General features: G+C 39.3%; 1 protein-coding gene across 1 annotated transcript; it reads left to right on the top strand.

The window, feature by feature from the left end:
- Nucleotides 1–5,913: 5,913 nt before the first annotated feature.
- Nucleotides 5,914–6,495, top strand: LOC131018608 (uncharacterized). Its single transcript, XM_057947322.1, has one exon. The coding sequence runs from the start codon at nucleotides 5,914–5,916 to the stop codon at nucleotides 6,493–6,495; it is 582 nt and encodes a 193-aa protein (XP_057803305.1).
- The last annotated feature ends 16,030 nt before the right edge of the window (nucleotides 6,496–22,525 follow it).

Below are 22,525 nucleotides of genomic sequence, written 5' to 3'. Positions count from 1 at the left end.
TACAACTCCCCGAGGAGTCCCTTCTTGATGATGATATGGTCTAGTTAAGGTGCCAACTATTAATTTCCTTTGTCAAAAGGTTAAGTTGACATGGATGGAAATTAAATGACTAGGTGAATAGTCTGGTTGAGGAGTTCGTGTGTAAACGTCCACACAGCGTGGCTTGCACATGGGATTCCTTGAGCGGTTGGAGGTTTCATTAATATTGTTTTATCAAAAGGTTACAATATTATTGTTACGAATTATGTGCTTTATGTTCGTTATTTTCAGATATGTCTATGTCTCTTATTGTTTATTTATTCTTGCACAAAGTCTTTTAACCGGTCCACATATGTAAAATGGAAACGCAGTTTTGGATTTTCATCTTTATCACAAACTAACACAATTTTTGTGTTGCTTACTACTCCACATTCTTATGGGCCGAATAATGAGTCAACTGATGAGAAAAAGGAATTACATAAAAGGTGGCATGAGACGAATAATGTGGCTATATGCTATATTATGAGTATAATGACACAAACCTTGTAGCTTCAACATCAGGGCATGGACGATGCTATTAGCATCATGCTGAATCTCAAGAAAGTGTTCGGAGAGTTGGACTGAGCTGCTCATTTAAATTTGATGAGAGTAATCTCGTTATTTTTATGAGTGAGCACAGCTCAGTGCACGAGCATGTCATGCAAATTTTGACGGACTTGACTTGCTCAGTGGGAGTATCGACGGTGAGGCAAAAAGTCGATATTATCCTGAACTCTCTTCCTAAGTCTTTTAATTAAGAACTTCCGCCTCAACGCTGTTATGAGCAAGAAAGATAATACTCTTTTTGAGTTGTTGAATGCTCTAGTTACGGCTAAGGAAGTTGTGGGAAAGAGATGTGGAAGCACTTGTTATTGCCAAAGGAGAGCCATCTTCTTCGTCGAATGACGGGAAGAAGAAGGGTCCAAGGGGCAAGAAAGACAAGGGAAATAGTGGGAGTAGTGGTGTGATAAGATTGAGTATTGGAAATTTCTTCTTTCAATACTCAAGGCAAAGGGTTAAGGTACTTCACTTGCTATAGTAACTGAGACATGTCAGCTCGTTTTCTACTCAGTTGTGAGTAGTGGATAACGAGAGAAACTGATAATGATTGTTGCACCTTGCATGGCTTTAAGGCTGACAAGGAAGCTGAGAAGTGATGAGATGATTGTCTTCATAGGCAACGTGACTAGAGTCGCAGTTGTTGCAATTGGAGACTTGTCTTTAAGTTCTAAAGATAAAGTTTAGTTTTTGAGAGTTCCTTATCATGTTCCAAAATTTTGAATAGATGGATCTTATGTCATTTTTGATAGTGGTGTTTCTATCATAAGAAATGACAAAAGTTGTCTATTCTGGTATTTTTGAACATCTCTCTTCACACTATAACTTGTCTTCAAAATACCTTTATATTGCATTTACATCATCGAACAAAAGAAAGAGAAAAGTTAAGGCTAATATCTCATGAGGATCTTACACATATATTGATACCCTAGATTAGGTCACATCTATCTTAACAGGATCCAAAGGCTCCTGTCTAAATAAGTACATTGGATTCAATCCAGGTTGTACTGTTTCGAACCTGCGAATCCTGTATAGAGGAAAAGATGGAGACCAGGTCATTCATGATAAAGGGGATAAAGGGCCAATAATGTGTTAGGAATGATCTTTTCTGATTCATTGTCAGTGTTTGGGATTCCAACCCAGTTTACTACACCATGTAATCCTTATATAAAATGGTGTGGTGGAGAGAAGAAATAGGTCACTCTTGGAAAAATATGTCCGATGATGAGTTATGCATCTTTGCAATTAGTCCTAAAGAATCAGAAGGTGGTTATTAGCAATGACACACGATTCTTAGAAGTGGACTATGGGAATAATTACTAATCCAAGTCAGATAGTGTGTTTCAAGAAATTGAAGACATTAGACAGGCGATTCCATCACCCAAGCCAAGTGTGCAAGAGTTTTGTACCACAAGACACTGCACGCACTGTTGACACACATGTGCCACCACAGATCCATTGTAGTGGGAGGGTTGTGGGACAACCCGATCGATTTATATTCTTGGGAGAATCTTTGGATTCAGTCCCTGGTAGTGAATATAAGAGAATCGACCCAGATATCTACTTGGAATTAGTGGAAGACGAGAATGTAGATTCTTGGCACACCTCAATGGAGCAATCCATTAAGAATATGGGTGTATACTAGAAAATCTTGCTACCAGGAGGCAGTCATGCCTTAGGTTGTAAGTGAGTATGCAAGATAATGACAGGCCCGAATGAGCAAGGTCGTAGCTTCCGAAGCTAGACTGGTGGCGAAAGGTTATGCCCAGTGTAAGGGTATAGGTTATGATGATATTTTCGCCAGTGCCATGCTCAGAACATTCGGATCATTTTACCCATAACAGCTCACTTAAACCATCGAGGTTACGTGAGGGAGGGAGAGAAACATCTCGTGTCAATCGCTCTCGTGTCATCGGTGATGTGGTTTATCTTGCATTTTATGTAAACAATATCCTCCTAATTGGCGACAATATGGAGCTATTGTTAAGACATAAAGTAATGGTTATCCGAACAGTCTCATATGAAAGACTAAGGAGGTACAGTATACATCCTTGTGATCAAGGTTATAAGGGATCACTAGAAAAAGATGTTGGGCTTATCTCGAGTGTCTTACATTGATACTGAGAATACTCGTTGTAGTATGAATACCGCCAAGAAAGGATTGCTACCTTTTAGATATGGCGTTCCTTTATCTAAAGACATATGTCTTAAGATGCCTATTAAGGTTGAGGAAATGAAGGCAGTATTCTACGTTTCCGCAGTAGATAGCTTCATGTATGGATTACTATGTACGAGATCTTATATTTGCTATGCAGTTAGCATGATTGTAAGATACCTGTATAGTCCTAGTTAAGGATACTGAACTGTGGTAAATTATATTCTCAAGTCCATGACTAGAGAATAAGGATAGTTTACCAGTTAGACAGTTTAGTTCCTTTTTGGATTATACGATTTCGGATTTCCAGGCTGACCGGAACAAAGAATAATTACCTCGAGCTATGTGTTTTCCTTGGGAGGTAAAACCTTTTGGTTTGACCACTACCTCCAGGGTCTAAGAATGATTCCTAGTTTGCGTGAGAGCATCACCTTCGTGATACCTCAAGTGCAGTTGCAAACTCTAAGGAATCCTAGAACCACAAGGGGTCAAACACATGGAGAGTAAGTACCAAGTTATACGATTATTCGTAAATCGAGGTTTTTGTGCTCAAAGAATAAATTCTCACATATTGGAGAAACCTACTAATCTTTTCACAAAAGGCTTATCGCAAATGGTCATTGAAAGATGGGAATGCGATTGATGCCAGATTGATGCCACCCACTTAGGAAACTTTAAGTATAAGTGGGAGAAGTGTTAGGTGATTGGTAAATAGACGCATTGTATACTAAAAGTTTGCTTTAGTATAAGTGGGAGATTGTTGGATTTGTATACTGAAAGCAAGAACGTTTTATGCTTGTATACAATGTTTCCTAAGTTCACTATCTAATCTCCTATCTGATTGTGTTCATGATTGCATATGTATGTTCTTTATCTCTATATAAGTAGATTATATGGTGTGTTGTAGATCACAGAAGACCATATAATTGGAATAACCTTAAGAGATATAATATGATCACAGCCGAAATAACTCTAGGACAAGTTATTGGTTTAGGCTGCAGTATAGATGGAAGTAGTTTGTCTTGGCTACTTGTCTATACTGGTACGTCATTACGTATTGATAGGACCAACAGTTGAGATGTATTCTTCTATCTGACTTAAGTGAAGAATCAAGATCTCGGTGACTCATAAATCTTAATACTAATAAGTATTCAGATATATATGTTAATTCGTATATCACTTTGACTTACTATGGGCGAGAGTTAAATGCTAACTCGAGTACTCTGTATCTTGGGTGATAGCGGTTAATATATGATATTTGATTATCTGTATTAGTACCCGTATCCGGTATAGGATAATGACATCCCCTTAAGGAGCTCAATAAGGTTTATTACGCTAAACCCTGCAGGTTGATTAAGTTCAGGCGTAATAATAAAGTTTGAGTGGTACTGCTTAAGGAATTATTAAGAGATTAATTAATTAAGCTGTCAGAGCTCTAATTAATTAATGGATGTCGGATATTTTAAATACGGAGATTTAATAAGTCTAAATACAAGCCCCCGACTCATCACCGGCAATAAAGGGGTAAGTCAGTATCGGTTCTCTAGTGGAATGAACTGATATTTATAAATTAATTATGGTCTGGGCTGACCATAGATAAATTAATTTATTTGAGGCCCATCTTTATTCCTTGTATCTGGTCCCTGGACTGGCCCAATGTCTCCTAGCCCTAGAAGGAGAGAAAAACGCCTCCTACACTAATTCTGTGCCCACACGTATTTAATTTTATTTAAATACAGCTGTCAGCTCTCAGGAAAACACACTGATAAAATATTAGGGTTTTGAGAGCTGTGGGGCGCAGGGAAGAAAAACGTGTGGGACTTATTTCTCTCTTGGGACTTTCATAGATCGTTGTCCATCCAACGGTGAAAGCTGAGCGGGATACAGTCGAGAAGATCAGAGCTGGAGTCAGATTTTCGCAGGAAACCAAGTTCTGGCAGTCTCCGTAAAACGGCCATAACTTCCTCCACAGAACTCCGATTCAGACGAATCAGGCGGCCACGGAAAGCTCTCTTCAAGACGAAGAAGTCGTATTTCTGGGCAAAATACGATTTGAGGATGTTTGAGGCTTCAAACGAAGGCTTGAAGCTGACTGGTCTGTTCAGATGCGAATCTGCGAATTCTTCTGAATTCTTCAGGTATTTCTGAACTCCAACGTGCAGCTGTTAAATTCATAGGAGCATGTTAGGATTAATCGTTGTATGATAAATTAATAATAATCCAAGAAACGATCATCGGGCAAAGCGGAACGTTAATTCAGTTTAATATTCCTACAGTCTAAGCCTAGGCTGATCCGATGGGTTCTACTTCTACAAGAATTCGACGTGAAAATAAAGGACAAGGCTGGAGCACAAAACCAAGAGGCCGATCATCTAAGCAGGATCGTGAGGAAGGAAGAAGGGGAACCAATCGAGGAGATGATCCCGGATGAACAATTGTTCTATGCCCAAGGAAGGAGGGAAGATCCATGGTACGCAGATTTGAGCAATTACCTATGTTCTGGATATGTACCCCCTGGATACACATATGCCCAGAAGAAGAAATTGGCCAAAGACAGCAGAGAATATATTTGGGACGAACCGTATATGTGGAAGCAATGTGGGGACCAAGTGCTTCGGAGATGTATCCCACAAGATGATCAAAGAAGCATCCTAGAATTTTGTCATTCAAAGGAGTGTGGGGGACACTTTGGGCATAAGAGGACTGCAGCCAAGGTTCTGGAGTGTGTGTTTTATTGGCCAACAATATTTAAGGACAACCACACCATCTGCAAGAATTGCCCACAATGCCAGCGAGAAGGAAACATAACCAGGAGGAATGAAATGCCCATGATGCCCATTATGCCCGTAGAGATTTTTGACATTTGGGGAATGGACTTCATGGGACCCCTTCCCAGCTCAAGAGGAAACTTGTACATCCTACGTTTGGTGGATTATGTCTCCAAGTGGGTGGAGGCAAAAGCATCCCCGATGAATGACTCAAAGGTAGTGGTTAATTTCTTGAAGACTAACATTTTCTGCAGGTTTGGTGTGCCCAGAGCAATCATCAGCGACTAAGGATCCCACTTCTGCAATTTCTCGGTCGAAAACTTGTTCAAAAAGTATGGAGTCCAACATCGGGTCTCGACAGCCTATCACCCACAAGCCAATGGACAGGCCGAACTCTCAAATCGCATAATCAAAATGATTTTGCGAAAGACCGTTGGCCCCACAGGGAAGGACTGGAGTCTTAAGCTGGAAGATGCCTTATGGGCATATCGAACTGCATACAAAACTCCATTCGGGATGTCACCATATCGAATGGTGTATGGCAAGAGGTGTCATTTACCGGTGGAATTGGAGCACAAAGCTTTCTGGGCAGTGAATAAAGTGAACTATGATTGGGACAAGGCAGGGCAAGCAAGGAAGCTAGAGATCCAAGAGCTCGAAGAAATCAGGAGAGAGGCATACGACAATGCTGTTCTCTACAAGGAAAGAATGAAAAAGAGCCACTATGCTTTGATCACAAACAAGCAATTCAGCTTTGGGCAAGAGGTTCTCCTGTACCAGACACGGTTCAAATTTGCACAAGGAAAGCTGAGTACCAAGTGGACCGGCCCATTTGTGGTGAAGACCCAATTCCCAAATGGAGCTGTTGAGATCGAAAATCCAAAATCTGGGAAAGTGTTCAAGGTGAATGGACAAAGGCTGAAAGCCTATTATGGGTATAAGCCCGACGCTGGGGAGGAACTGGATCTCGACCCAGCCACAAGCACCTCGGATTAATTGGAAGGTATCACGTCATGCCCAGGACGATAAATAGGGCACTGGCCAGGAGGTAACCTGGTATTTTCGTTTAGTTTATTTTCTTTTAGTTTTGTTTCGTTTTCGTTTTTATTTGCCTAGGAACCCGGTTATGCCCACAGCTGTGGGCGAATTTGAGTTTCCCGCCTTCGCAGAAGTTTGAATGTGTTTTGCAGATACAGGGGAGCAGTTATGGGCAAAGAGCAGTCGATTGGAGAAGCATTGATTCCAGGGCAGAAGGGGGCTCTCAGGCAAAACGCAGCTGAAACCGCCTGACGCACGTCACATCAAGTGACAGTTATCAGCCCCTACACCCCCAAAACCCTAAAAACCTCTACCCACGACGTCACACCCTAACTATCCAACTTCCCATAATCACCAACCCCTTTCTCGGCCTTTCGAATACAAAACCACCACCCAGCCACCATGGTCTCCACCAGACCCAAAAACAAACTCCGAGGCATACCCCAAGGAACCGAAATCGATCTCACCGGAGAAAGCCCCCCACCGTCAAAACCAAATTTATCAATCCAGACGAGAGGAAATTTTCAGCGACCGAAGGCCAAAGCCCCGCTGTGGGCAAAGGAAAAGAAAAGGTGGAGGAGTCAGAGTCAGAGGAGGAAGAGGAGAGTCAGCTGGACAGAATCGAGTCCCTGATTGTGGAGACCCAGAAAGCACTGGCAGCGACCCAGAAGGCCCTTCTGGCCTTCTTCAAGCATCAAGGGTTCAGGTACCCACCTGCACCTACCCCTTGAATTTCACCCTCCCTAGGATGTTAGTTTTAGTTTGTTTTGTTGCATGTTTGTGTTTTTTGTTCTGTTTGTTTGTTTTGTTGCGTTTTTGTGTTTTTTGTTTTGTTTGTTTGTTTGTTTTGTTTGTGTTTTCCTTGACCCCCTCTACACACCCACTTTGCCCAAAGCAAAGTGTGTGTGTGTGGGGCGCCAGGACGTCTGTTGTTGCTTTACTGGGTAATCCCTGTTCTCGCACCCTTTGCCTTGAGGCAAAGTGTGTGAGTGGGAGGGAAGACCCGGTATCTTTTTATGTTTTTTTAAAGAGTTTTGTGTCGAGCATGCTGTACAATCGATGTTACTCAGTTTGTGATGATTTGAAAGTGCAATTTTGTGAGTGAGATTATGCAAACTTTGTGCCGTATGTAGTTGAGGACGATGGATAGGGAGTTGGGCATATCTTGTGAGGATTTGAGCTTTTAAAATTGTTACTTTATACCCAAAACAATTCTTTCTTTCATTGTGTGAATTTTGACATCTTGATTTAGGGTGATGCTAGAACTTGCCTTGATTCTTAGTCGAACCCTGTGTACATAGTCTAGGTGTGTTGAATGATTTAGGCAAATTCTTTCTTTAGCCCACTGAGCCAAACTGACCAACCCTACATCTATCACTTGCAACCCCTTTTGAGCTTAATAATTCTTTTGAATTCACTTATAAATTTGCCTAGATTTGAGCCGTCCCGGTCAAAACTGAACTTAAGGGCAAAAGAAAGGGAGATAGTGTAGTGGATCCTATGGGCAGGACTAGTGCAAAGAAATTGCAAAATGGGACATCTAATCCCAAAATAGAAAAAGTCCATAAAAAGAAAAAGAAAAAAAAGGGGGAGAAAAAGGAAAAAAAAAGGAGGAATAAAGGAAAGAATGTGCTTAAGCCCGCAAGAATAGGCAAGGATCAAAAGAATCTGGGAAGTCTGTTGCCCAGAATGAAGTTCAGAATGACCTTAGCCTCGTACCAAAAATTCTCACCTTATGCCTTAAGCCACATTACAACCCATGAAAGACCTAATGAGATGCACCTAGGGCTTTGACTAAAGGGGAAGACAATAGAAGATAGGCAAGCTTATGGTCAGAACCAAATCAAGATGTCCGGAGTGTAAACACGAGCCTAAACACTTGAGAGAAAGAGTGAAAGAGGAGGAACATCCATATACCCAGAACCCGATCTTAACTCAACTGATGGCATTTTTGATTGTTTGATCACTCTACTTTTTGTTTCTTTTGATCTTCATTTTGCTGTTGGACTGAGAGAGTGTAGCATGCTGTGTGTTTTCGTTTTTTCTTTTATGTTTTATGTGTCTGTTTCGTCCGTGTCTGTACTTGGGCAAAATCTTGCATGCACGCTTGAGGACAATCGTGTTTAAAGTGTGTGCGTGTGATGAGCCCAGGTTTGTGCTCTGTTTTTGTGTGTGTTTTAAGTCTAGATCAAGTCTTTTTCCTTGTGTTTGTGTCGTTTGGTCGCCTGGGAGGGCGTAGTTCAATGGCAGGGACCAGCTCGTGCGAAAGAGGCCAAAATGCCAGAGAAGCGGAGTGCCAGAGGATTCAGAGGGCCAGAGGATTCAAAGGGCCAGAGGAATCAAGCTGCCAGCGGATTCAAAGGGCCAGAGGATTCAAAGGGCCAGAGGAATCAAGCTGCCAGAGGATTCAAAGTGCCAGAGCAGCGAAGTCGGCTTTGCCAGAGAAATCGAAGCTGCCAGTGGAATCAAAGTGCCAGAGCAGCAAAGTCGGCTTTGCCAGAGGAATCATCCGAGCAGCGGAATCAGTCGAGTAGAAGAATCCTCCGAGCACTCCAGGGGTCGATAGTGCTGTCACTTCTCGTGAAAGAGGTATGCGCCGGAAGCAAAGGGGATTTGGAGGCAAAACCATCCCTTATGCCCATAAGTACCGCACGAGAGCTGGCAGGCAAGAGAAGGAAGGAAGGCAAGAGAAGACGGAGGTACAACAGACGGGCGAGGAAGGATTGCAAGTGGGAGTCCGAGAAAGGTGGAAGGCGGCAGCTATCCAAAAGAGACCGATAAGGCCAAACCAATGCCTTATCCAAAAGGAAACATATCTTCATGAAGATTAGGTCTGAAAAGGGATAAGCATCTCCATGCTTGCATGGATCCGGCCACACTTAATGGGCTGGGCCTTCGTACCCTAATGACTCCTATAAATACCCGACGAGCTTCACAAGCCAAGGGTGCTAAAATTCCATTCTGTTGTGCATTGTTTGAGAGTTGAAGCTAGCCCAGGCTGTGGGCATAATCTCGTACTTTTCTGTTTATGTTTTGCACGGCACTTTCGGCCGTAGGTACTTCTACTTTTATTTGAGTAATTTCAATTCCAGTTATGTTTTCCTTTACATCTTTTGCTTGTGTTATTTACGTTATGGTTGGCTAAGTTTATATTCTGATTTGGGAAAGATGATCTAAGCATGAATGAATAAACTCGAGAGGTCTAATTTGAGCATAACAACTATATGAGCATATTCCCGATACACTAGGTTTGATTCCAAAAAGGTTGTGACAACTTGGTTAATTAATTGATCACTAGTTAACTAGGAAGTTCTGACCACAAGTAATACTTTGGGCATAAGGCGAGTTGCCATCAACCTCCAAAATAGTACAACTGGTGTTGGAGCCGTGACTGCTGTGAAATATCGGCGTAAGAGTCAAGTGGGTCTATCTAGTTCTTAAAGCATTTTGGGCAAAGCACAACTAGCGATAGGTCATCGCAGAGAGCGTGGATGTTGTCCGGGGTAGTTGATTTCCATTAGCTGACCCTTCTAAGGGATCATAAACTGAAAGGATAGATTGGGCAAGGGGTTTGTTGTCTGCGTGACGAGTGACAATAGGGGCACAACAATTCTTATGCCTATAACCACTGGTATGCGAATATAGTGATTAATCTTTGCACTGATGATCGAGTGTTAATTCATGTTTAGTGATTCGAACCCAAGTCAGAATTGTTTTGTTATTTGATTTATCTCCTTTGTTATTTCAGTTTAGGTTGGATACCCGTTCTGCCCATAACCACGTTTTGGTCAGAACACTACAGAAAACAAAACCTTTTTAGTGACACCCTTGCAGGAGAAGTTACTGCTCAGTTCCCCGTGGATTCGACTCTGGACTTATCACTAGCTAGTCTAGTTGTGGGCACAGGATTATTTATTTGCACGAAGCTCAAACGACAGCTCCGTCAATGATCATCATGGACGAACTTCTATTTAGATTTGTCGAGCGTGAAGGGTTCAAGATGTTTATAGAGGCTGCATGTCCTATGTTCAAGATCCCGGGCAGACAAATAGTAAGAGCTGATTGTATGAGATTGTTTTTGGAGCGGAAAGTGAGCTTAAAATATTTTTTTCAAGCTAAAGGCATGGGACGAGTGTCGATCATGACTGATTGTTGGACAGGAATCAACAACACAAATTTTATTTATGTCACAGCACATTACATTGACAAGGAGTGGAGATTGCATAAAAAGATAATAAGTTTTCGCAAGTGCACTAGTCACATAGGTGATGATCTTGCTACTGCAATCATATCATCCATAGAGGAGTGGGGCTTGCATAAGGTACTCTGTTGCACGATGGACAATGCAGCGTCCAATGATGCGGCAATTAGGTACATGAAGCTAGACTTTGAGAGGTGGGGGACAAGTGTTCTTGGTGGCAAGTATTTGCATATGCGTTGTGTTGCTCACATTCTAAACTTGATTGTGAATGATGGATTGGATGAGATTGGCTTGTCCGTGAGACGAGTAAGACAAGCTGTCAAATGGATAAAGACATCACCATCTAGACTGGACAAGTTCAGAGGTTATGCGGAGGCCTTCAAGATTCAATGCAGCAGGTCTTTGACTTTGGATGTGCCGACGAGATGGAACTCTACCTTTTTGATGCTCGAGTCGGCTGTGCCATATAAGGAGGTCTTGGATCTACATGTGGATGCGATTCATGAATTTTCACATGATTTGAATGAGAAAAAATACAAAGACATGACAATTGGAGTTCCTGACAGATTTGACTGGGCTAAAGTAAACATGCTTTGTGATTATTTGGGTAGATTTCATGATTTGACACTTCTCGTCTCAGGTACCACATATGTCTCACCCATTTATTTTTAAAGAAAATGTGCTCTTTCTTTGATTTCACACTTCTCTTTTCAGGTACAACATATGTCTCTGCCCATTTATTTTTCAAGGAAATGTGCTCTATCTTTGAGTTCATTACTCAGTTAGAGAGGGATGTTGATGCTGAGATTATAGCCATGGCCATTGAGATGAAGGAGAAGCTTGGAAAGTATTGGTTGAAAACTGATCAGATGAATCCAAGAATGAACAAGTTGTTCTACATTGCTGCATTGTTGGATCCGAGACAGAAGATCACACATGTGGAGAAGTGCTTGAGGAAAGTTTACGCTCCTGAGCGAGCGATTGAATTGTTGGGGGATGTGCGCAACGCATTGCATGAGTTGTTTGAGTATTACAAGAAACAACTTACTTCAATTGATGCAGCAGTTGCCAATACACCTACTTCGGTTCAAATTGAACCTCGAATTAGTGGTGCTCGCGGTCGTGTTGATGTTATTTCCGATGATAGTGAAGATGTAGATTCAGGAGATATGTCAGGGATTACTGTGTACTTTGCTGAAAAGAAATACAAACACAAAGCTACCAAGAGTTATCAGTTTGATATCCTACAATGGTGGTCCAAAAATAGCTCGCGCTTCACTATTCTATCCGAGATGGTGAGGGACATCTTGGCTATCCCTATATCGAGCATTGCTTCTGAAGCTGCATTTAGCACGAGGGGTCGTGTTTTATCTCAATTTAGAAGCTCGTTGACTACTAATATGGTGGAGGCTTTAATATGCGCTGAGGATTGGCTCAAATCTAGTTCGTCGGATAAATTTCTCCAAGATGAAGAAGATGTGTCCGATAATGAGTTAGAGAAAGAGTTTGAATCAGGTGAGTACTTTAATGTCTTATATAGTATAAATTATGTTTAATCATACAAATATGCTAATTATTATTCTTGTTAATTTTAAAAAATAAACAGTTTAGACACAACTTGGGAAGAGTAGTGGTGGAGGACATGGAGATCGTGGAGGAACTAGTGGAGATGTTCCTAGTCAGACAAGCCAAGTACCTTGAATACGTTTTTTTGTTATTGTTGTGGGACTTTAGACTTGTATTACTTTATGTTTTATGTTATGTTTGTTGGTGGAATTTAGACTAATTTCATTAGACTTTTTTATGGATTGAAAGTAATTGACTTGTTATTGTTGCTTTTGATTGTAATGTGTGTTTATTGTGATTTGTGGTTAAATTGTTGCTTAGGTTGGGAATTTATTTATTAGAATTAGAATTGTTCTTTTTTTTTTTAATATAACCTTACAAGTCTTTATAAAATAATTTTTTGTTCTAAATAAGCATAAAAAATTAGTTGGTGGGGTGGATAGGACCTCATCCTTTCTTTGAAAGGACAAGGTTCAAATCCCACTTCCTATAAATTCATTAATTTTAATTTTTTTTGGATTAATTCGGTTAACCAGTTAACCGGTTAATTCTGGGCGAAATCGAAATCACCGAATTAATCGGTTTGTCTGGTTAACCGAATAACTGGTTGGTTAAACTGGACCTATTATTCGGTTAATCAGTCTGTAAACCGGTTCGGTTCCGGTTACTCCCTAGGGGGCCTAATTCGGTTTCGGTTAATCGATAAATTGGTTCAGTTTTACCGAACCGACCGATTTACCAGCCCTAATTAGCATTGAGTAATATTTTAGTAGCATTCCTAGCATTACACACTTTAAGCACACCTGGAAGATTTTATAATTGTGAAAAACACCTTAAAATCTGAACACATTCAAAGCAGGTTAAACTGTACAGGCTGCATTAGTGTGACTTGTGAGAGTTTACCTTGATAAATACATGGTCTACAAAATTACAGTATAATAATGTTGACTTCTGATTTGTTTTCTTCATACTGCTTTGTGAGCTCCCCAGCATAGTTATCCCAAAGTGTGCATGAAATGGTCTCCCCCCTTAATACAAGAGTAAAGTATTAGAATAAAAAATTTGACCCTTGGAATAACAAAATATGAATTAACACTCACTTAGTATCTTCGAGAATCAAATCTAAGAGTCTTTTTTCAGCTCCATTTCGAGTTATCAACTTTGTTAGGCTGCCCATTTTTAAAACTCTTCCTATAACATCTGCACGATACCATTTTAAAGCAGTCATTTTTGTAATGTAGAAATAGAAATCAAATATAGTAGTACTTTATACTTACCAAATGGCAATGCATCTGCTATGTTTTCAATGGAATGAATGTCTTCAAATTGCTTGAACTCATAGATGAGATTAGGAAAATTTTGATCCATTTCATTTCGAACTATAGTATTCCCATAAAAAGAAGCTTTGTACTTGTGTGAAGTGACTCTAAACTCTGATGTGTTATGCTTAATAGCAAAGTTTCTTATCACGTACTGTTTTCCTTCTTGAAACCTGTCCTTAAATTGATTTGCTTCTGTTTTTAGAGCTGTGAAATGGTACCTAGTTCCCTGCAATAACAAAAAAATTCTACTTGTTTTAGTACACACACACACATATATATATATATATATATATATATATATATTTAGGGGAGGACTAAAATAAAAACACTTCTTAAAATATAAAATATAAACAATTTTCAGCCCTTAGATCATCAAGATTTACGGTTGATTCGTAACCATGTTGGATGAATTCGTGGTCTTGGGTTCGAATCCCAAAGGTAACAAAAAATTATTTTTCACAATTCGTAACCATGTTGGATGAATTCGTAACCACGTGGGATAAAATTCGTACATTAAAAAATGTTTATATTTATATTTTAAGAAGTGTTTTCACTGTAGCCCTCCCCTATATATATATATATATATATATATATATATATAGGAAGAGGTTCTAATAAAAACCTCTGTTAAAATGAGAACTAGGAACTTAATCTTGACCTTTTAAATATTAGATCTAATGGTTAGGATTTAGTCAACAAAAGAAACTGTGCATCTATTATACATATCAATATACATTTATATGAACAAATGTATATATTATGTTTATTAAAAGTAACCATTATTATAAACAAATGTAATAATTATGAGTATGGGTCAAACCCACGCGGGTCAGGGTTTCGGGTCAGGAGGGCGGGTTTGGGCCGGGTCGGCCCGTCGCACACCTGTGCGACGGTCGCACAGGAGAATTAGCGTAGTAGATAAATAATATTTAAGGGGCCGTTTGATTTGCAGTTTAGGATTGATTAGGATTAAAATTACCTTGAGAAATTAGTGTGGATTAGTGTGGATTTATATTATTTCATGGGTGTTTGATATCATGGCTACTTAATCCTATATTGTGTTTGATATCCATAGGATTATGTTGGATTATATTATCTAATACCAAAACTATCCTCATATAATTTTAAAAATATCATGTGTGTCCACCATTACTTGGGCATTTGCATCGATATACGTGAGGAAGGGTAGCAGAATTTTTATCCAACTTCGCAGTATTAAAGTTATACGAGGGGGGAGGCCGGATTATTAGTATGGGTTATTCCCACAAAATAGCATGTAGAAGTAGGATTAAGTAGGAGTTGACCATATTAATAGAACATGATATCAAACATCACACTAATGTGTATTAATTTAATTTATCCTAACTATAAACCCATATCAAACATGTTGTACTGGCTGTGTGTGACTTGTGAGAGTATATATATTTAATTGTACAGGCTGCATTAGTGTGTGACATGCAATCTGAAATAGGGCTAAACGATAATTGTCTAAAAAGTAGCTGTAAATGGGATATAAAAGGTTGCACATGCAATATGATTAAATGAAAAGTGGAAGAGATTGGTGGAACTGAAGGGGCTGTCCGGCCGTGCATTGTAGATGATAAAAAAGTGAATTAAAATAAAAAAGTGAATTATGCATTGAGTTTGGGCGGCCGTGCATTGTAGTCTGTAGATGATAAAAAAGTGAATTAAATAAAAAAGTGAATTAGGCATTGAGTTTGGGCGGGAAACTGAGAACAAACAACTCAGTTTTAGTATAGTAGATAAATGTTTCATCTTGTACGAATTCATGTAGTAGTGTCCCATTATTGCCATTTTGTACTTGTTGGGATTAATTCGGGGAGTTCTAAATAAAAAAAAAGGAAAAGAAAAATTAAAAAAATGAAAATAATGAAAAGAAAAAGAAAAGATAGAGAGATTAAGAATAAGAGGGATTTAGTTTTTTCATGATTGTTGAATAAATGTAAAGAGACTTGGTGAAAGCAACTGCATTAATTAACTCACTTCTTATGGGGGGCTAGGTCTAATCCGATTTATTATCTCATAGACGAGTAACACGCTTCGAGTTAATTGTGATTTTCATTGATGTTGGGAAATGATTGACAATGATTTTGAAGAGGAGATTATGTCTCTGTTGAGTTGACTAGAAATTAAGCCTCTTAAGTCAAAATTCTACTACGTCGAACTGAATTTTTGCTTGAGGACAAGAAAATGCTTAGTATGGGGGGATTTGTTTAGTCATTGTTTGTGTAGTTTCGTCTAGTTAGAATTGTCATATTTTGTTGCATAAGTTGTTTGGTTTTTCTTAAAACAGTTAGTCTTAATGTATAAATTATGCTTATAGTGAAAATGTGATGCTTAAGGTATGGAAGAAAAGATATAGACGTTAAAGAGTTCTGAGATCTTGAAGTAAGCTCACAATGATGCAAAAAGGAGTGTAGAAGTCTAGCAAGCAGTGGCGCACAATCAACCAGGTTTACTAATTGAAGAAAATTGGGGCAGATCGTCCAATTAGCCATAGCTCACTGCCAACCAGGCTGACTGTTAACCGAGTTGACTGGGACAATTTTTTAACTTAAATATGACAAAATTTTGGCATTGAAAAATAGTTTTTCGAAGTTAAAATTCTATTCTTTCACCTTGAACTTTCATCATTTCATTTCCATGAAGCAAAAACAATAGAAAAACATCAGTTTACCTTTTAATTTTGAATTCTCTACGTTTTTGAATGAATTGCACTCATAATTAGTAAAAAATACTCCATGTGTCCACAAAGAGTGTGTGGTGGAGTGGAGGGCACGAGTTTTAATAAAAAAGTTGGAAGATGTGATTTTAGTGTTAAAGGGTGAGTATTTTGTAAATATTGAGTGTGAATGAGGTTTAAAGTAAAAAAGAGATTTCTAAAAAAGGAAAAATTATAATCTTTGTGGACGTACGAAAATAGTAATAAACACACAATCTTTGTGGACGGAGGGAGTACTTTATTTTTCTTCTTTGCTTTTATTCTCTGGATTGTTTTTTCTCCTACTTTTATTTTTACAGCATTATGAACTCAATTCCAATCCTACGGTTTGGGATATTTGAATTGAGAAATTAGTTTTTGAATGATTTGTGATTGTTCAATTAAATTGTTCTCTTTTAGATTATAAATTGGCCATTAATTTATCTTGTTAAATGATGAATAAGATCGAGAGATGAATTCATTGTTGGATCGTTGTTTAGTTGGAGTTAGACTTAAACGGAAACGAGTGGTCTAATTATTAATCGCTTCTAGCTATTTAGTTTGCATAATCTTAACGCATGAATACAAAAGTTATTATTTTGGGCTGCTACGTGAATGTGTCATTAGATTTGATTAATTGTGCTTATCTTTCTCTAACACGTTAAATTCTCGAGGTGAATAATCCTGGACCCTAAACTCATTTTTCTCTTGTTATTCATTTTATAATTATTTTTGTATTTGTTTTGACTTTATTTTCGATTATCTTGAAACAAACCTTGAACTTATGCTTATCTTGCTTTCAATGTTTGTGATTTATTTGCATTAGCCTTGTTACGTCTTCTTTGTGGATTTTACTTGGGCAACTTATAGCTCTATGTTGGGAACCTTGTGGAATATCCTAACCCTTGTTTTGATGATACCAAAATTCATAGGTCGTAATTGTAATAGACTAGAATTGTTTTGAACTTAAGTGTTAGAGTTCAGTTCTAGTTTAGCTTGCGGTGTTGAAGACTGAAGACTGAAGAACGAAGGACTGAAGACTGAAGACTGCAGATACCAACTGAAGTATCAGTTGAAGAATCAGTTAGGAACTGATTACTTAATGCGCGCAATGGACTGATACTAAAGTCAAGTATCAGTTGAACATTCCTCCTCGGACTGATCTTCCAACGTTCAGAGGAAGCCACGTACTCACAAAGTACAGCCGCATTAAATGCAGAGATCTCATGATATCCTTATCTCTGCAGAGGTCATTCCTATCTGGTGGTTACTTTTCAAAGACGTCACATCTCCTGTCCATCAAGAGATCCGTTTCCACCCAGACAAGGAACTTCGAAGATTGAAGCCTCAGCCCAAATTTGAATTGCTCTCCAATGGAAGAAATCTTGATGACGTTCTATGCAAACAGATCTATTCAAGAGTTCTCCTACAAATAGCGCTCGAGGATCACTTCAACCTTCACCGATTCAACGACATAAGCTGAAGCTCTGCCGAAATTGCTACTCAGCCTAAAGCTTAACCTCCCCAAAGCTTGAATCGAAGAAGAGAATTCCAAAGCCAAAATCAGTCACTGCTGATTACACATATTCTCTTAGACCTTAGGCAAACCTTTGTTTACCCAGAAGCCAAAGGTCAAACTTGCTTCAAAGAACTTGTTCTTTGTAGTATAGTTGGCACTCGTTCAAACCTCCCTCCCAAAAGAGTGTTTGAGTGATTCGGAGTTCAGGAAGGTACTCTGACTCTGAGTGAGAAGTCTTAGCACGGGTTGTGCTGAGCAAGAGAAATCCGACACGAGTGAAGTGTGGGTACTGAAGAAGGGTTTTCTTCAGTGGTACGGTTGTGTGCACCCGACAAGCACACAATTTGGTTTGCAGTGCACCTGTTAAGCACTTGCGGAGTGGATTGTTGGTCTGATCAACCAACCGTGGATGTAGGAAAGGGTTTTTCCGAACCACGTAAAAGTCTCTGTGTTGTTTACAGCTTTCAGTTTTACATTCTTACTTGTGTTATTTCAATTGATAGACTGAACACTGATTAACTGCAAAGAGAAACCTAAAAACCAACAACGTGCTCCAACGAGGCTATTGCGAAACTAAGTTTAATTTCCGCTGTGTATGATATTAGTCTGACTGATCTATCTTATGATAGTCAGGAAGAGTGTTATCATCTCTGTTTTAGCAAACACGACTGAAGCCCTTACGTGCATCAGTTAAGTTCCAGCAACTTAACTGATAACTCTTTACTGAAGAGCTTTCAGTATCAGTCGTCAACCCTGTTTGGTCAAAACTGTTTTCAGTAAAACAAGAGTCTGTGTTTTCATGTAAAGTTTCGTTTTGATCTCTATCTGAGATCCCTCTGATTGAGGAATTTAAAAATAGCCCATAGGTGTATTTCCTCCCCCATACACCTATTCGAGACCCTCTGGACCTAACAATTGGTATCAGAGCAGGTTGTTCGCAAGAACACTCTGTATTTGATTAGGTTCTAATTGAACTAGATCAGTTTTCTCAAAGGTCTCGAAATTAGTTCTCTCTTTCTTTTTGTGCTTGCTATCTGTTCTATATGCTGTTATCTGTTCTCTCTTTTTTGATGGAGACTAACCACAATAGATTATCTTCTCTACCTATGTTTAGTATTGAAAAATACGACATATGGAAGTTTTGGCTTGAAAGCTTCCTCACCGCCCAACATTGCCGAATGTGGGAAGTCAGCACCAATGGACCAATCACCATCACCGAAACCGTCAAAAAGGTTCCTGTTGATCCTCAACAAGATCCTTACGATGAGGTCCAGCCCAAGCAAAAGGCAGACTTCACCACCGTAGAAAGGAAGTAAGATGAGCTTGACAACCTCGCCAAAAGCATCATCTCCGGCACCGTTCCCGACAAGTATAAGATCATCAAGTGCGAAACTGCAAAGGAGATGTGGGACATTCTGGAAAGAATGTGCGTAGGTTCCGAGGAAATCAAGGAGAATAAGCTATCCATAGCTTGCCAGAAGTTCGACTCCTTCCTCATGCTCAAGAATGAATCTATCGAGGAAATGGAACTTAGATTCAATCAAATCTTGAATGAAGTTCAATCCATTTCTAAAGACAAATACACTCAATGAGAAATCAACCTGAAGATTCTTCGAGCACTTCCACGAGGAGAATGGCAGATCTACTCAGTCGCTCATCAGCATAAGCCAGGATTCAGTCAGCTCCCGACAAACAAGCTTTTCTTCGATCTCATGGTAAATGAGTTCGACCTTATGAGAAATCTTGGAATCTAGAAGGCTGGAGGATCAGACGAAGATGGTCCATCAACCTCAAGAGGAGCAGCACTGAAAGCCTCAACAAGAGAAGGCAAGAAGCAGATCAAGGAACCAAGAGTCTTTCTTGGATACTCTGGAACAGAACATTCAAGCAAAGCCTATCGAGTGTTTAATTCTCAAACTCTTTGTGTTGAAAAAACACCTCATGTGATCTTTGATGAGTCTACAGATGATTTCAGGGAACAGGAAACTGAAAAGTGTTTCCAGAACACTGAAGGTTCCAAAGCTGAAATTGTAGCAGCCCGATTCCCGACTATAGTGATAGCGGGATACGAGTATCGATACGACCATTTTTAAAAGAATAGAAGATAAGATGTGTAGGTCAAACATCAAGCGGAAGCTCGCATCAAAGGTGTTAAGAAAACCATCGTAAATGAACCCAAGGGTAAAATCGTCAACGTCGTTATAACTTTTTAATTATCAGGAATTTCCAAAACAAAAACAAAACGGGTATAGCTCAATTTTCATCAGGAAGCATAACATGCAGAGTATCGCAGCAAAAAGCGAACCGATTATATGTATGGAGACACATAACCGTGAGTATATTTCTTGATTCAAAAGAAAACATAGTATCTTTTCACTGAGGTTTTATCAATGTCAAAAGGAAAGCAAAGTATCTCATCCTTATGACTTTAACATCAAAGGAAGAACAATATAGAAACTTCATCAATGAAACCATCTCCACCAGCACCAGTCCAATCTCGCTCGATTGCTTAGCCTGCACATTTAGAAATATATGCAGGGCGTGAGTAATAATACTCAGTGGGCAAACGCCGAAAAACATCAAAGGCGCTCTTAGAGCTATATGTTTGAAACTTGCCACTTTCATCAGCAATACACAGAAATAAGTTAACATAAATGAATCTATGCATGCAGTTTTAATACTCATAACTTCATAAAGAAACGACTGCAGTCAAAAATATTCATCGTGTATGTACCACGTCTACAACATCATCATTATTATCGGTACTGAGAAGTAGGCCTCCCTCTCAAGTACCGTGACCGGCCGATCCGAAGACGGCTCATAGTCACCTCTGTGTACACAACCCCGCTTGTGGCAGGATCCGAATTCGTCTCATCAGTAGAGGGTAACATACAAACTCAACATCAAAATTTGGCAAGTCAAACAGTTCTTAAACATCATTAATCTCAATCATTTGATAAGCTCATAAATATCATCATCATTAATCATTTTCGAAAGCTCATACGATAAACGTATACTCAAAATATTGCCCACCTGGAGTCCTTCACTTAAGCGCAGCTAGGAAAATAGGTGACTTACTTCTTCTTCTCGCTCGGTCTTCATAAATCATCAACATCATCATGAAGGTTCATGTGATAAAACAAACCTTAGTTAGAACTAAATACTAAAAATCAATCTCGTCTCAACAATAACTTCTCACTCAACGTCTATTTACCCAATAAAACTAAATCCCTAGGTATACTCAACTTCTAAGGATTCACACGTCCTATTCTCAAATTAACTCTCAACTCGGACCATACTCAAGCAACAAGCACATAGGCATGTAACACATAAGCATACAACTTCACATAACATCACAACAAACAAACATAAGTTTGACTCAGAGACCAGAGAACAGAAATGCTCGGTGGTCAAGGTGGAAAAACTCAGCAGAGCGGAGCGGAGTAGCTTGGTAGAACTGCGGAAAATACTCGCCAGGGCAGAAGAATCAACTTGCCATGGCAGCGAAATCATGAACTCTCTGGCATAGCAGCAGAGAAATGCCAGAGGAATGGCGAACTCTCTGTCGCCAGAGGAATCAAATCATAAGAGGAATCAAACATCAGAGAAATCGATCGTCAGAGGAATCGATCGTCAGAGGAATCAACTCTCTGGCATGCCTGCGGGGAAACGATTTCTCTGGCATACCAGCGGGGAATGACTTCTCGGGTCAGGGCAGAGAAATGAACTCGCTGGCAGGGCAGCGGAATGAATTCTCGGTTTCAGAGCAGCGTAAACACAACTCAGCGGAGTAGAACAAGACTCAAGGCAGAACTATGCAGTCAAGAACAACCTCGAAAATTCATCAACTTTTCATTCCCGAAAATCATCAAACACTCTCAAACATCAAAATTTACTATCACTCAACATCTTAGCCAACTCAAGACTCATTTAAACTCTACATTCAATCAAACATCACGTTAAACTTTTCATATATTCATGCTCATCATTAAAATATCGTTCAAAACATAACCTCCAGATTTTCCCCAAATTATACATCAAACTAAATTTTGTACAAACTCATATCTCTAGACTAAGTTTTTCAAAACATACTTTAATCATCTCAAATCATAACATATATCATATTTCTCACCCCAATTTTAGAAAAGAATCAGAAAATTTTTAAAGGGCATGAACCCTAATTTTCGAAAATGGCGAAAAAGGTGGAGGGGGAGTTTCTCATACTTCAATCATGCTTCTATACACATATTTCACACAATAAAGTCTAGATCTAAAAGATCAGGACACTTACTCAAACAATTTCGAGAAAAAGGAAATCTTCTCTCTATTGTTCAAGCATCAAACTCCACTAATCTTCTTGAATCAAGAATAGAAAGTGTTTAAGGACTAGATTTAGTGGAGGATTTCATCATAGTTGGGTCTTTAGAAGCTCGAGCTTGGTCTCCAATGGAGGAGAGAAAGAATGGCGTGAGGGGGAGAGAAGAAGGTGAAGGGCCGAAAATGATGAGAATGACGGAAAGAGAGAGAAACTCTTTGGTTTTAATCAAGAATCTTACTCCTTAAGATAAGAAGCATTAAATGCTCAAATAGTATCTTGTCTCCCCCTTAGCAGCAAGTCTCATCCGCCAATTATCCACATGTGGAAAAAGAGATTAAAA

Source organism: Salvia miltiorrhiza, chromosome 3, assembly GCF_028751815.1.
Source record: "Salvia miltiorrhiza cultivar Shanhuang (shh) chromosome 3, IMPLAD_Smil_shh, whole genome shotgun sequence".
Classification (NCBI taxonomy): Eukaryota; Viridiplantae; Streptophyta; class Magnoliopsida; order Lamiales; family Lamiaceae; genus Salvia; species Salvia miltiorrhiza.
This window is presented reverse-complemented; position numbering and strand designations above follow the sequence as displayed.

Coding starts and splice junctions, on each gene's coding strand:
- LOC131018608 (XM_057947322.1), top strand. CDS start 5,914: ATGATTTTGCGAAAGACCGTTGGCCCCACAGGGAAGGACTGGAGTCTT.